The 17,794-nt window shown below is 28.6% G+C and overlaps 1 protein-coding gene across 3 annotated transcripts in view; it reads right to left on the reverse strand.

Annotated features, from left to right (window-relative positions):
* Positions 1–17,794, reverse strand: part of LOC129988853 (uncharacterized) — a 106,945-nt gene that overhangs the window by 10,721 nt on the left and 78,430 nt on the right. For 2 of the 3 annotated variants that reach the window (XR_008785692.1, XM_056097132.1), the window contains exon 2: positions 1,098–1,165. Coding sequence is in view for 1 of the 3 variants with exons in the window: in XM_056097132.1 (XP_055953107.1) it covers positions 1,098–1,165 (68 nt within the window). In the remaining 2 variants the exon portion in view is untranslated. Of the gene's footprint in view, positions 1–1,097; positions 1,166–8,350; positions 8,474–17,794 lie in introns of all 3 variants that reach the window. The other variant, XR_008785691.1, reaches the window with a different exon arrangement.

Raw genomic sequence — 17,794 nt, forward strand, 5'->3', positions numbered from 1 at the left:
ACCATAAATTTAATTAAATAACACTTCACGTGAATATTTCTTCAAATTGTTAACAAATTCTATGAAAAGTTATTTGTAATGGATAAAATAAAAATAATTCAATAGTAAAAATACTTCAATTTAATAAATATTGAAACTATATTAAATTGAATACATTATGATTATGTATATATTAAATATTTTGAGTATTTTATTTATAGTAAAAACTAATTAGAAATTTAATAGAAATATTTCTAGTGAATATTTCCTCAAATATTTTTTAATACTATTATGAATATTATTATATATAAGAGATGTATATATATATATATATATATATATATATATATATATATATATATATATATATATATATATATATATATATATATATATATATATATTCCACATCTTCACCTGAATAACTGGAGCAAATTCAAACAAAAATCACACTTTTATTATTTAAGACATGAAGAAGAATACTGTCAGTTTTTCAAAAGATCTAAAAATTAATTCAGAATCCAATTACTTAGAATTTTCAGAAACAACTTCAGAACAAATTATTTTGCGAATATGTTTATGCCACTTTAAAATCCAACATTTCACCATTTCAAAGATGCCGACCTCATTTCTGTGTGTCTTTTTTTCTTCTTAAAATTTGATAAATAACCTATTAGAACCAGACGATTTTGAAACAAGAAAGATTCATAGACACTCCGTTGCTAGGCAACTTCGAAGTTTTAACCAATTACATTTTTTCCACATTTCTGTAATATTTTTTAAAATATTTTTTCGCAACATTTTTTTATCGATATAAAAAGAATTATAAAGTTTGTTCATTATAATTAAGTTCACACAAGACATTCATCTTTTTTGTGCATACGGCGCATAATTCAAATTTTATTCATACTCTTTTAAACATACTCAAAGTTTTTTTTTGTTTTGTTTTTTTAATTATGAAGTTTATCATTAGTAAAAAAATATGGAGATTTCATCTTTTGTGATTATGTCTAATTCAACTAGTGCTGAATATTTAGAAACAAGCAAAAAAATTTTAATTACTACACTTAAAAATGAAAATTAATTAATAGAAATTAAGAAATAGAAAATAATCTCACCTTCGATCAGAGGAACTTAAGATACATGCAAAAATGACCAAGTCTTTATTGTAAAGAACCATTTGTTCCTATAATAAAAACAAGAAAAGAAATAAAATGCACATTTAAAAACAAAATCCTTTTGTCCATGATTATTACATACTAAAATATTCACAAGGGGAGGGAACGGGGTGGAAATCTGAGATCGAGATGGGATTTAGTATTATGATAATATACATTTAGAATGTTCATTCATGAAAATATTAAAACTCAATGGCCCGTCTATTTCGAGAAAATGGTCCTCAAACTTTTGGTAAGGCTTTTATACTGATAACTTGACTTCCGTCCCATTGATCCCAATGGCATGGTTGTCTAGGTAACCGTCTCGTATGCGGAAGGTGAGGGTTAGAACCTGGCTAGGATTTTTTTCTTTTTTAATAACTTTTATTCAATTAAAAATTTACAAATACTTTTAATTTATATGTTTTTAATTTTTTTTATCCAAAAATAAATAATTATTATCGAAATACATAATAATAAAATTTAAATTTAAAAAAGTATAAATACAGATGCATTTTAAAAAATAAAATTATTTAAATTTAATTAACGATTTACAGACAGTTTTAATTAATATGCTACTTATTTTTATGCAAGGATAAAAGTTTATTATTTTAATACTTAAACTGCAATTTTAATATTTAAAAAAATAGTAATACATATAACATAAATGGTGATAATTATTAATTATAAATACTCAGGTCGTAAAAATAATTACTCAATATTTCTAAAAAATTATCTCATATACATTTACTTTCGATTATATACAAGTACCAGAATGGTAACTAAGTAAAAACATTGGAAGCAAAGTATATTTCGACATCTTGCACAACGGATAAATGGTGATTGTCCACAAGAGCAAGGTTTCTTTCAGAGATCTATGGGGGGGGGACCTCCTTTGCATTTAAAAATATCTCTCTTTCATCAGAATGTTCAGCAGCATACCATGCATACCTTATCATCTTATTAAAAATTAATGATGACAATTTATGGTGTACAATTGATTGAATTTTTGTGCTATCTTCTCAAGAATTTATTTCTTGACCATGTTCGATTAAATAAGAATTTTGTATACGCTTAATACGCTTTGAACCATCTGCCTACGCATTCAATAAATTAACACCTGTTCTCTACTATTTCTTTTGATTTTGATTACTGCAGTTGGAGATGTTTGCTTATATATTTAACAAATATCAGCTGCTCCCTTCAATTTTTGATATAAATATAGCTTCGTTGAGTTAGAATTGATAATTCATTATTATTAAAATCCAAGAATTTGAAAATTAATTGTTTGAAAATGATGCAAGCAAGTTGAATTATCTGTAGTCATTAATGTTACGTTTTTAATTACTTTTCCTTTCAGCATTAAATTATAGCTTAAGTATTAAAAGAATAAATATTTATCCTTGCATAAAAATAAGTAGCATATTAATTAAAACTGTCTGTAAATCATTAATTAAATTTAAATAATTTTTTTTAAATCCATCTGCATTCATACTTTTTTAAATTTAAATTTTATTATTATGTATTTCGATAATAATTATTTATTTTTGGATAAAAAAAATTAAAAACATATTAATTAAGTGTATTTGTAAATTTTTAATTGAATAAAAATTATTAAAAAAGAAAAAAATCCTAGCCAGGTTCTAACCCTCACCTTCCGCATACGAGACGGTTACCTAGACAACCATGCCATTGGGATCAACGGGACGAGAGTCAAGTTATCAGCATATAAGCTTTACCAAAAGTTTGAGGACCATTTTCTCGAAATTGACTGGCCATTGCGTTTTAATATTTTCATGAATGAACATTCTAAATGTATACTATCATTATACTAAATCTCATCCCGATCTCAGATTTCAACCCCGTACCCTCCCCTTGTTAGTATCAATGGATGTTTTTTGTTATCTTAACAAATGAAACATAATATCTCTACTAATAACAAATTCGACTGTATGTGCCTGTATTGATGCTCCTTTGGAGCAAGAGCTACTAAATTTCATACAATTTTACTTTGGAGAGAACGAATGTGCAATTCGATGCCTTATTTTTGTACTTTTGAAATTTTAAGTTATAATTAGATTTTTTATTAATTAAAAATTAAGCGGAATTTTAGCGTTTTTCATTTATAATTTCTAAAGATAGATCAAACCAAAATTATTTTTGCCTCATTTTAAAATTGAAACAATTATCTTTTTGATGATGCTAGTTTATAAAATGTTTTCTTTAGTTTAAAAAAAATTAACTATTTCATTCATAATTTAGTGTAATATTTTTCATTGTTATAACAAAATCAAATCATTTTTAATACTTCCTCAAGTATTCAATCGTGTGTTTTTCCTTCAACTGTCAAAAGCCAAAGAATGAAGCTTCTGCTTATTTTTTCGTATTCTCTGAGAATGCCACAAATAAATTTTAACTTATTTATTTATTTATTTATTTGCGATATTGATAAATAAACACCAATAAGATATGAAGTGTATAATGCGAAACAAATACGGTAAGTTGATTGATTGAAATTGCTATGATCTAATTTTTTGCCAGCATATTTCAGTCGAATTAACACAATTCTAGGGACGTAATTTGATAATGTATGTAAATAATGCTGTTTATGCTGTTAAAAGACCAAGCGTATTTTATATGAGAAATAAGAAAAATGAAATACTTTGCAAGACAACAAGAAATTATATACAAGACAATGATGATAGTTATATTTGATAATCAAATACGTCTTCTATTACTTGACCTGATTAGGAAGGCTCATGTACACGAAGAGCAGAACAAGTGTAAGAGTACTAAAATAGTACTGATTTAATTTGTAGTGAACATACGATTAGAATCAAGTTTCGAGTCCACTGGCTTGAATCCCGGCTCCCATGGATATTTTTTGATATTTTTTAAGTAATTACTCCAAACCTTTTATAATTAGACTAGGCAGATTTGTAGTGTATACATAGGAGTAATCTAATATTATTTGGATCACTGTAGACTACTGCAGTTTACTACATAGTACTGTAGAAAACTATTTTATTTCTTCACTTAATCATGTGGCTTTTTAATTCGAGTTTTAATCTATTTATTTTTAATTAAATAAGTAGCTTATATTTTAGTATGCTTTTACTTGAATTTGCCTTAAATGTTTTTAATTAATTAACCTAGCTCATCCATTAAGTAATCTAAGTTTTAAGCCTTAAAATATTTTGTCAAACAATCCATTAATATAGCATGAAATCCATAAAAGATTTAATTGTTATTAAATACAACCCATATTCCTAGAGAGCAAATTAAAGTGACTAGTAAGAACCAAAAATTAAAATTAAATGCAAATTTTGAAACATAAAAAAAAGACGTTTCAAAGGAATGAGTTCCAATCTATTTGAATCTTCTGTAGTACTCTATAAAAAGGGTCACTTCCGACTTCTTATAAATATTTTTTATTTTAACATTTATGTTAATGGGAAATTTAAGGAATTTGGAGGGAAAAAAAGTTTATCAACAAATTCGGATTTAGAACTTTACAATCAGCCAAATTTTACTGTATTTTTAAATTCTTTTTTTTAAAACTGTCTCAATTGTTTTGTTTTTTAATAGCAAGCGATCAAGCAAACGGATGTGAAGGATATTTAAGCATCGGTTTAATCAGTTTTGTTCTAATTTCTTTAAATGCTATTGAAAAATAATATGATAGGAGCGAAAACAAGTAACACATTTTTTTTTTGTGTGCTGTAGTCATAAATATGGAGTATGCCATCTACAAGTTACAGACCTTCCGTTTTCAATATGGCATTTGTGATATTATGGGTGATCGGCAAAGAGGACAAAGAAGGGCGGGGGGGGGGGATTATGGTGCGCAGAAACTGAGCTGTCCTGCCAGCTTGCTCAACCAATCCAAGAATTTGAAAAAAAAATTAAATTTACTATCTAGAAAAAATTCTAAAATGATTTGTGGAAAATATATAAGAATAACGTGATTTTTAATCCGGGAAGATGAACATCAGTCTTACTAAAAGAAATCGTTTTTTTTTTTTTTTTTCAAATAGAAAAAATGCAGCTACACAGTAATTGTTTTAAAAATCATTTGGAAGCTGACTACAAACATTTCGAGGATTTTCTGTACTTTCTTACCTTAGAAAACAGATAGATTACCTGGGCCTCCGAAGTCCAATGCGTTAGCTTGTATTTCAGCATTGGATTGCTCAAAAGAAGTTCGCAATTTAATTTCATTTCGAATTTAGTAATGTAAATTTGTTTTACTATCAATAAATAATAATTTCAATTCTAACATTGTGTGCATCTTGTGTTTTCCAATTTTTAAAGAACAATAATCCTTACAATTCTTTATAAAACTTCATGCTTCAGTTTTTACTTACTCATATAAGCATTGTAACAAAAGTATAGTAACCGTCAAAAAATTCGAATTCGGGATTTTGACAAATCCTCTCGTTTTATACTTTCCTGCTTTCGAAAAACACATTTTTGGAAAATGTCCGTCTGTCTGTCTGCCTATTTGTGACAAACATAACTCAAAAACCCTTTGTGCTAGACGATTGAAATCTGGTATATTACACCAAGTTTGTAGATTTCTATCAGATTTAGAGTAAAATCTGTTCAGAGGAAATCCGTCTGTCCGATTGTTCGAATATAAGTTAACACGATAATTATAAAACGAATTGACCTAGGTAGATAATGTTCAGTATACAGTTTTAATATCTATAGTATAAACTCCTTTCATATTTTGAGACAAATCCAATAACGAGTTGATTGCTTGTCAGTCTGTATATTTAGAAACATGTTAAATTCAAAAACGTAAATATATCAATTTTGGTATTGATTTTCAGATACTATTAACCGCATGCTAGGGATTAATCGCCAAATTACTCGCCAAGGAAGACACGATAGTTTCAGTAAAAATGCCAAATTCATGCCAAAAGTCAATATTTCGTAACGATTATATGCCAATACCATGTAAGGCGTTCTCTGGGATATCAACTTTATTAGAGAGTTTGCGAGAATGTTTGAAGGAGACCACTATCGCTGGTTTTTAAAAAAAGGAATATTTGATATGACATGTATATGAAAATTATTTTTCATGTGCTTTAAATTATATTGTGTTTTTGTATATTTAACGTACACATTTCTGCAGTATAGGATTTTCTGCAGTATTTCTTTATATTTAGTTAAGGAAAAATTCTTCGCGCGCAGGAAGCTCAATGTGAAACCTGATAGTACAAGGAATAAGGTTTAAAATTATTTTAAAGGGATTTTTTTTTTTACTTTATAAGTCAGATTTTCAAATAAATTGATAATCTAATGTCAAGAAAAGCGTATCAATAATTACTTAAACAATTTAGATTTACAGAGCTTCGAAAAAGGCAACACATCGTTATATTTACAAAGGTAATGGCCTATAATCGTTATTGGACAGATTGCCAAGTGACATCATTGTGTTTACAGCGGAAGTAGTTGAATTCATGCACAGATTCATCAAAAAAGTGCAGTTCACGAAATGGCAAGACTACAAACACGCGAAAACTAACCCGCAAAGCCAACTGTAACAGATTCCGCTGTTAACGTGGTAGTGTTACTTGGCAGACAATCCAGTTGAGATAGCACAATACCATTTCTCTGAGTATAAGTGTGTTCTGATTTATTAGCGCTAAACGTGTTTTGATACTATTTATAAACTGGTTTATTATCTGTAAAACATGTAATACAAATAATCTGTAAGAATGTTCCATAGGGTTAATGGTTTCATCTAAAACTGCCAAATATCGCACGCAGTTATTTCTTGGGTAGTAAGCCCTCATTAAGATAGAATTTTCTTAAAATTTTGATTAGATTTTTAATTAAAATATCAATCGAATTTTTATCTTTTTCAGTAAAACATAAAATCATATTATATCTATAGAAATCATTTTTAGAACACTATATAATGAGAAAATAAGCTTCTCATTGCTGTCAATTTTATATTTATACATTTTTTAAATATATTTTAAAATAATAGTTTTCTTTGTTTTAGTAACCGCGTTTATAAATACGCTCGTAATTGTGACGATATATTCATACATTGTTTTTGAGTGCGTGTTCACTACGCAATTAGATTTGTTTGTTTGTATTTTTCTGGCGCAAGAGCCATGGTTTTGACTATACTGCGCCAAACTAGTACGCAATTTGAAGTAAAGTTTAAAAGTAAAATAAAGACACACTTATACGCCTAAAATATTCTGCTGTGACGATTCGGATTAGAAGTTCGAATCTTCTTAAAAGTTTTATCATGTAAATGAATGACTATAAAGAAATTATATTTGATTTTTTTTAATTGACATCAGATTGAAACTTTATATCGATTTCCAAAACTGAACCACATACGACAATCAAAAACTCTTGATTTATTCATGAAAAAATTTGTATAATTCTACGAATTCTCTTTTTCTATATCATGGAATTGAATTTAAACTAGCAGGAGTGGTTTTTACCGAAACTTTTTCGTAAGGTGAAATCCCCTCGTACAAGATGTTGGACTTTCTTCAAAGTCGCAAAAGCCTCTAATGCTAACATTTTTATTTATAAAGTCCGGCATAAAAGCTTTCCGTGTTTCGTAGTACATTGGAAAATCGAATATGCATTTGAGACCCATTTTTTTTCGACCAACTGAAAACAAAACTTGATATAGAACTGTAACATAAAACTACAATTGTAATCACATGATCACTTGCCAAATTTCATTTATTGAAGTCATTGCGTTTTTCAATTATCGCTTTAACATGCATGCGAAAATATAGACCATCAAATGGTCAATTCCTTTCTGAATTTGGTTCAAATTTAATTTCAGATGCTAAATTTGTGTACCAAATATTATCTAGCAAGCTCTTTGCATTTTGTAGTTATTATTTTTTTTTTTATTCAAGTTTTACATGCTCTTTCTCTAAAGTAATTATGCTCCAAATTCATATTTATCAAAAATAAAAATTCAACATCAAATCATGAATTTATGATTATCAACTAATCATCAGAATAATTTTTTAAAAAATAAAATTGATTGCAAACAAAAAAAGGGGTTGAATGGAAAGATGTGGTAGTAAAATCAAAATCTTCTGATTAAATTAGCAAACTATACGGTCGAACAGGCCAACCGAACACACCCTATACTTCAGAGGCCTTTACAATTTTATGCCTAATGAATTTGACCTCGAAATAAATGCCGAAATGGTACTAACCTTACTGCAACAGAATTGTTAAAATTCGACCTTGTTCAGCTCCATGGGGTCGAACCTTTATTCGACATCTTCCAATCCCTTTCCTGGGCGAAAGTTGTAAACAGGAAACTGGGAGGTAAGGAACTGAACGGAGAAAAAGAAAAAAGTTGCCAGTGAAAGTTTTTCATACATAAAAATAACGTCTTTGGCAGTTCTTTAACCCTATCTGTATAGCTTTAACAAGATGGTTTTTAACGTGAGCGTCATTTCTCCATTTCTACTATTAAGCAGCGAATAGTCACGGATTAATAGTAGAAATGCGGGATTGCAAAAAATTTTATTTGGAAGTTCTATTACAATTTCCGCATATATCGTTATGCCGTTTATTTAAGTAAGAATTCTGTCCCATATTGAAGCTACACACATAGAGTATCTTGGAGGAACTTCCTTAGAAGTAATGTTCAGATGATCGAAATCGCTATATCTGAACATTATTTATGCTACAAATAAAGGGTGTCCTAAAATCAACGCAAGATTTGAATTTGCCACCATTCGTGTAGTAAACTATGCAGTAAAGTAAAGTTTAAAAAATCATTTGATAGCAGAGAGTTTAAGATTAGAAAAAATGGAGCTTACACGATAGAACAACGTGTTGACGCAAGATTTGAATTAAATAAAAAACACCGTTTTTTCTCTCTCTCTCTTTAAATTGTTATATTTTTATGGAATTGTACAGTATACAGGATGAGATTATGTATGGAATAACACATTGAGCAAATGGTCTCCACTGCTTTGCTAGCATATATGCACTATTTTGTCTAGATTTCCCATGAACATTTTGCATAAATGTGACTGAATTTCGTTGATGCAGCGTTGAATTTCCTCCTTCAATGCATGAGTGCTTGTGGGCTTATTGGCATAGACCTTTGATTTCAAATAACTCCATAAAAAGACATCCAATGGTGTTAAATCACACACTCTAGGGGCCCAATTCTCAAATTTTAGGACTGTGGACGCCAGATTTTCATTATTTTTGAAATATTGTTCATCGTTGTTTTGTTGTGTAACGCTCCATTTTTACTATCCTTAAACTATCAGCTAGTCAAATGGTTTTCTTAGTAGGGTTGCCAACACTTTACTGCACGAAGGGTGGCAAATTCAAATCTTGCGTTAATTTGGGACCCCATTTAGATGAAGATTGCTCAGGACAGCCATATTTTTGGTAGTCTCTTTGGAGTTGGAACTTCAAATCATTAACCTTTGACCAGGAACTCCTTACGCAGACCAACGTGTGTTTGGCCTTTTAGCTTATAGGCATGTGCATAAAAGTGTAAAATACTTAACATGTAATTTGGTAATTAAAATTCAATAGTAATAAAAAAATGAATACCAGGTGGAGCAATCTCCACCAAACTTTCTTGCATGCTTTTACCTCTCCCAGCATAAAACTGTGGACCTTGAGCAAGAACGTGAATGCCATTACGACTCAGATTTTTATTTTCAGTGTCTTACAATGAGAGTTGTGAGTTTTGTAGTATAAAAAAACCAAACCAGTATTTGTGTATTAATTGCTTGGGATTGGAATTAAAAAAAATGCGAAATTTCGATCTTTGACATTAGTGTTATTTTTTCCTGAATCTAGTAAATCTTTGGAAACTAATTGCTGAAATGCGGTTAAAACACAAGCACCAGAAAATCGAATATATATTTTAGATGCATCAGATTGAAACCCAAAATTTAACATAGAACTGTAATTGTATTCATATAATCACAAACCAATTATTTAAGCTGGTTATTAAAACTGGTTTGCTGGAGCTCTTGGATAAATTTAATTCTAATTAAATCGTTTAGATATAATTATAATTCATTCACTTCATGGTCGACCATAATGCGATCAAACTGCCAGCCAATAAAGTTGTGCTTTTTAATTGTTTTACATATGTTCAGTTCATTATATTTATCAACTTTTCTAATGAAAAGCCATTTCTATGACATTATAGTGCTATTGAAAACGTTAATGTACTGTTTATTTTATAAATTTAACAGTATTAAAACAATTTTTTATCTGTCTTGTAAAGTACACAGATATTAAACAGAATCCTTCTTCTTTAGCTTTCAGAAATAGAAGAAATCAGGCCGTTAAATATTTGATGAAATGATGAAAACGGCGTGAATCTCAGAATAAGGAGGTCATCTATTGTTGGAAATTAGACAAACATATTTTTTTAAAAATTTCAAAATGCAGAAAAAAATTGCATTAATATTAATATTATTGAAAAGATTAGAAAGAATTTTTGAACTGATTATGTTGTAAAAATCATTTTTGTGCAGTCATATTTTCAGTAAATATGATAGAAAAACATCCAAATTTCGGTTAATTTTTGATTAGCTGAAATTCTAATTAAAATTTTGAAAAAAAAAAATGTGGATTGCACATCCTTAATTTCCAAAATGTATATGTTACAAGTTTGATAACTATAAGTTAGATATTCTGGCCTATAGAGAACCACCACACACATACATTCATCTTTATTATTAGTAGAGAAACACGAGAAAAAAATATTGATAATTACTCAAAGTGCAAAATAAATAAATAAATAAAAATAATTAGAAATTAGCTGAAATTTTACCGTTTTTCAAAGCAAAATATCATTTACAAAATCTTTTTAATATTATAAAATCATTTCATATCATATAACAGATGATCATTTTAATATCAAATAATCATTTTGTATCGTATAATCTATGGTTATTTTAATATCATATAAAATTCAAAATTTTACCTTTCTAGTCATACCAATTTCATTTGCGTATTATTTTTTCTACAATCTAACTTTTAAAATATATATGTATAAAAAAAGCACTTGAATGGATGCAAACGATTTTGAAAAAAGTAAATATTTAGATACTCCGTTGCTTAGCAACGGAGTATCTAATCTATTTAAGAGTATCTAGTCTATTTATATTTTTTGATACTTCTGACGTTTTTTATTAGTTCAAAGGAATTCTTACCTTTATTTAATAAAAATAAAATTGCAGACGATAGAAAGATTTTGTACATCATAATATTTTTTTAAAAAATAAACTTTTTGTAATAAAATTAAACTATTTAAAAATGAAATAGATTTTCACTTTTTCACATATGAGGAATAATTAAAAATTTTCTTGCGAATGAAAAAGTGCAAATAAGATTATAATGAAGTTTTTGTGCCAAATTGTTAAACCGTAAGTTTTCCATTAACATCATCAACAACAAAACCTGCTAAAATTTAATAAAGCTTGAATTTTTAGCCAGTTCAAATATGAATAATTTCTTGTTATAAGAAATTACCAGTATTTTTCTTACACTATTTATGCGTGAAAACTTGCTTTTAATAAGTTAAACATAAATTTAAAAAAAACAGATGCAATGCAATACCTTGTTTTTTATAGGAATAAAAATTAAACCATTTGATGGTTATTTTCTAAATGGATTATACTTGATAAAAAATAATACTCGTTAATTTTAAATTCTATAATGGTAATGGAGGCACAATTATTTGTCGCGTCACAGATGCCAGATCTAGGCACTTAAACATGCGATGAGCAGTTTGTTTATGTTTAATTGCTTTAATAGAAAACAATTTTTCCTCTTGATATATTAAATAAAATTGAAATATAAAATTAACTTTTATTTACAGACAAGTAGTAAACGCACCGAACACTTTAAAGTGTTCATAACATGATGATATTTTTTTTAAAAATTATTAGAACGTGTAATTTGTTTAATTTGATTTTTTTTGCACATTACAAAAAAACCACCAAATATGGAAAAAATTAGTTACAATTTTTGACATATATTTTGAGTTACATATATGAGTTAAATATATTTTGCAAATGCATTTTTTTAACGTACAGTAGCTCAAACAATTGAGAGTACACCTTACTTTCATTTGATAAATCCGACTTTCAATATAAGTAACACATTACCGAGAATTGTAAACATGTTTTTATTTTAATACATAACAAATGATTTAATTTAAAGTAAAAATAAAGAAAAATCAACGAAAAACTTTCTAAATTGAAAAGTTCCCGAAGCATTTAAGTAAACATATGCAGATTTCTGGCTCAAATAATTAAGAATAGACCAATGAAATTTTTATAATATCTCGAATACAAAGTGTTAATATTTTGTTGCATGTCTTTTGACTTTTATAATGGCCTCTAAACGTCCTGGTACTAATTCGACCAAATTTTGGTGGCATCTGAAAATATTTTGCCCCATTCTTCTTGCAAAACTTTTTTAAATGGGTTTTGTTTCCAATTTTTATGTTTTTGGACCGGTTTTTCGTGTGTGACTCACAGATTTTCAATGACATTGATGTCAAGGGACTGTGATGATGTGTGTCATTTCTGTTTACATTGAAAAAGACATCACATTTTGAAGTTATGTGCAGTGTATTTGGGAGCGTTTGTCCTGATGGACATTTCATCTACACACAAATTTTTAGCACTTTCCTTTAGATATATCCAATATCTTTAGAATTAAATACTTTATTACTTTGTATAGAATTGAGAAATAATTGATAAATACCATATGTTTCGTTTGAAAACCAAAGATTGAAATTATGGTCTCCGGATATACCTCAAGGGCCCCCCAGTGGCCAAGCAGCAAAGTCACGATATCTTGATTCGAATTTCGAGACACAATTTCACCAATGATTAACTGTATGCAGTACACGAACCACCAATGTTGAACTGAGTTCCGAGAAACCATCATTGCCTCGAAACATCTAGGGATGCTGTAAGTGAAAAAATAAATATACTCTAAATATTAAAAAAGCTGATTCCAGCGAAAGTCTAATGCAGAACGCGAAATGCACTAACTTATAACATAGATATCGAATGTTTGTTTAAAAAATATAATCACACGTCAATCATTAGACGCAATGATGTAACAGTTGGAAATAGCAACAGCTCAAATTGTATGTCTATTTTCTTTTATTATGTAAATAAATAAAATAAAATCATTCAAAATTTAAATTCACGTACGTCTTTTCTCTATTTCTTCACTGGCAGCACCTATATGATGAAACTACAAAATCTACTCTACATGTACTTTTAGAGAAAGGTCTAAAGCCCTGCCAGAGTATTATAAAGCTTCACCGTCCTTATCATCAGCCTAAGACTCAATATAGCAAGGATAGAGATCATGTGCTTCCAGAATGGAAGGTCAGTACAATTAAACAAAAATCAGTTACTTTAATAACATAATCGTTTATTTCAAAAATGCATTTATTTATTTTTGTCCATAAAAATAAGAACGATTAAATTTCAGAACAATGATAGTGTCAAGTAACTATCACATCTTTCTGAATGAATCAATGTTTTGAAACATTGTTAGAAATGATCCTTCATTTGAAAGATTATAGAATTTATTTTATCCTCTCCCTTCTTTTCAAGCAATTAATGTCTCCGGGCTTAACAATAAATTATATCTTTAACTAACATGAGGTTACCAGCTAACCAGTCACCGATCGATTACCTCTTCTCTCAAACGGCTAATCAAAAATTATTATCGTAGAACATTTTTTCACAACAGCCAATCCCCAACGCCCCTGTTATCTGTTTTTCTACTCTGTACAATTCACTATAAATCCTTTTAAATATGCAAAACACGACGGAAACTGGCTAGACAGCCTAGCAGACACCACCTAGCATGAGTTCAGTCGGAGAGAAGTTGGATTTCAAATCTATTATTCGAAATTTAAAAACCAAACGATAATCTTCTTAACGCAAGAATGTTAAGAACAAACAAACCTTCAACTTTGTAGCAACTTGAATCCTTTCGCCAGCTTAATGATCTAAGCTTATTCAATAGGTATAATTATCTGTTAAATTTATAGAATATAAATGATCCGTTTAAATGAATCTATTATCAATTTTGACGATTTTTAATTTTCGTCACGATTAACTTATCTTTTTTTTTCTCAACTGAAAGTGTTTTCTCATTGCTTTTTAATTACTTGATCTATACCTTTTTTCAATTACTCGTCCTTTTTGTATTTTTTTATTTTTCATTAAGTATTTAATCGTATCAAACTATTTTTTTTTCTCCTAGGGAATGCCGTGATTTTATCAGAAAATTGCTATGCTCAGAAAAAAAGGAAAATCTTAAGTTCTTCTTATGCATACTGAACAGCTCAATCACTGAATTAGCGCTTAATTGATTTTTACTTTCTTGTATCAGAGAAAGCATTGTAAGAGATCTATAGTATCGATAGAGAAAGTATTGTAAGAGATCTATAGTATCGATAGAGAAAGGTATTGTAAGATATCTATAGTATCGATAGAGAAAGTATTGTAAGAGATCTATAGTATCGATAGAGAAAGTATTGTAAGGGATCTATAGTATCGATAGAGAAAGTATTGTAAGAGATCTATAGTATCGATAGAGAAAGTATTGTAAGAGATCTATAGTATCGATAGAGAAAGTATTGCGTAGAAAAAGATAGAAGTATCTTCAGGGAAACTATTGTAGTCATCAAAAAACTCGAATTCAAGATTTTGATGGAACCCCACATTTTAAAATCCATGAGTCAGAAAAACACATTTTTTAGAAAATTTCTGTCTGCCCGTCTATGACAAAGATAACTCAAAAATGCTTTGAGTAAATCGAATGAAATTTGCTATATTGGCCTTTCACCAATTTTATAGATTTCTATAAAATTTTAAGTAAAATTCATTCGCCTGCCAAGGAAATCTGAAACACTTTCTTTCAAGCGATGTACTGCGCATGTGTGTCGCTAGCATGTAAATGTAATGGAAACATAGTTTTTTATTAATAAAAACACTGTTATTTCTCTAATTAAGTTTTTATCAATTAGAAATCTCTATGAATCCTCATGAAAAGCTTCATAAAATAATATTTATAAGTTAATATTTGTGAATAAAATTTAAAGAAAATCCAATGAATAGTTTAGATTTCTGTAAGATATAAAAACTGGTGTTTATTTTAATATAATTAACTTTTAATAATTAACTTTTTAATCGTATTAAAGATTATGAATTAACAATAATTCGGATGAATAGCGATTGTATGTTTATCTAAATTCTATCATTTTTAAGATAGGAAAAATTCTTCGAATTTAAAAAATACATGTGAATTTTCTCTTCATACTCAATATCTTTAAACTATTAATATATAAGAAGATAAATCAAAATGTTAAAGTTTTACGAAACACGTGTTAATAATAATAAACGTGTTAACTACTAAACTAATTTTGAGCTAATAAACGTGTTAAAATGCATATTTTGTAAACATACTCTAATATTTACAAATTCAAGCTTTTCCCCCTTTTTCATTCATAGAAGATGACGATATGTAAATAATTAGTTTGATTGGTTTTTGTTGAATGATTCAATTTAGCATTTTAAAATTGATACAATGATGCATTATGATTTCAAATTAAAACTATCTTTTATTAATTGATAAGTTTCAAAGTTGATTTTCAGCAATACATTTATAACACTGATGTCGTGTTATATTCTCATCTTTTTCTCTTTGTTCATCATTTTAAAAATTGAGTAAACAGGTGATGAGATAGGGAAATCACAGACCCAAACTGAAGCGAATGGGTAATTGTAGACTAAGAGAACGCAGATGCCTTTTTTCATAGAATGTATAAGTTTTGAATGCCAGCAAGAAAAATGTTTAATATGAATATGAAAAATGTTTAATATAATCTTTTTATTACAACGCATGCAAGCCTGTAATACAATATTTATTAGCTTCTTGCAACGTGATGCAGCCAACCAACATTATCAATGACCTTCAATAAAGAAATGGCTGTACGGTTTGAAATATTTTACAGAACTTCCAAAATACAGACACAAATTGCAGTTTAGATAGTATAAAGGTTAAATTAGTTAATAAAGATATCATCCTAACCTAGCATGTACATATGAATGATCTGGTAAATGCGAATAAACACGAGTAATGACATGAGATCATTGCAAAACGGCCTCAACCGATCTCTATAGTAAGGAGTCCCTTCATTTGCCATGTCATTAATCTATTCACCTGTTATTTTCGAAGGTTAAGAACCTTGAGTTCAAACACTCCATAACATTCCCTTCAAATAGGAAGTCTCGTCTTAAAGATTTGACCAATACAACCTCCACTGTTATACCTTCCGGGGTGGAGAGCACATATCTACATATATGACATATATGATGGCTTTCATATATTTGAGATGCTCCAAACCTCCCTTCGGGGGAGAATATTTTTCTGTCACTATCAGATGAGTTATTGAAGACGCTGTTGCATGTTATTAAAGTTTAAACTCCATGAAATACAGCATCAAAGTTATTCGTCCAGCATTGTTTAAAAATGATACAAAAGGTTTGGCCAGGACAAGATAGTAGAAATGATGCATGTCGTGTGAAAAAAAGTTCATCTTGATGACTTCAATCAAAATAAATGAAATTTTTCCTTCAAATAAATGCAAATATTTATCATATAGCAAAGCTGTAAAACAGTATATTTGTTCGGAGTCACTTGTTATAATTTTAAAAAATTCCTCTCGGCAAGCTGGTAGGCAAAAGTAGATTCCTTTACATGTAAGTTACTATATGGCAACATAAATTGTTGATGTTAGAAACAGTCAAAATTAGGGTCTGAAAATCACTTTTCAGCCCCTAAGATATTGCAATTATCGAAAAATTATAAACATAAAAGTTGTTTGCCTTAATGAAGCACTAATTTGACTAATTGGATCTACTTTTCTTCAATATTAAGAAAGGTATAGCGAAATGAAAATTTAACCCCCTCCACCATTTTCACCCACTTTGAGTTAGATGGATCATTTATGAACTCGTCCGAGATTTTTACATTTCTTACAACATATTCCAAGCCAGTTAAAATCGAAACATAATTACTCTATTTATTCTGCTCACAAGATAACATGGGCAAAACGTTATATATATATATATATATATATATATAAACATTTAAGAGAAGGGTGGTTTGGGGTTCTGGGGATCATGCCCGGTAAATAACTGAAGAAATTTTCCAGGAGTCTTGTCATGAGAATCATTGTCTTCCTATAGGAATCTACCTAAAAAAGTCAATAGTTTGATTATATTAATTATTCAAAACATGCTTCTACAAACGAAAAGCCAAAAACAAAACAGGAATCTATATAAATATTTCTCTTGCGCATTTTCCAGGAATGCGTAATTTAATTATAAGAATTGACAACATTTACGAACTTGAACTTGAATCTCTTACGAAACATAAATAAATGAGTGAGATTTCCTTTTCCTTTTTAAGTAATTAAACTTGAATCTAAGGTGTGTAATTAAGTATTATCGAAACGTTGGGAAAAAACGATTAATTCATTAAGAAAATAAATCAAATTGAGAAAGTTTTGAAAGACATTTAAGAAGAAAGAGAAATAAATTGTTTCCAAAACATGCTTCTCA

Source organism: Argiope bruennichi, chromosome 10, assembly GCF_947563725.1.
Source record: "Argiope bruennichi chromosome 10, qqArgBrue1.1, whole genome shotgun sequence".
Classification (NCBI taxonomy): Eukaryota; Metazoa; Arthropoda; class Arachnida; order Araneae; family Araneidae; genus Argiope; species Argiope bruennichi.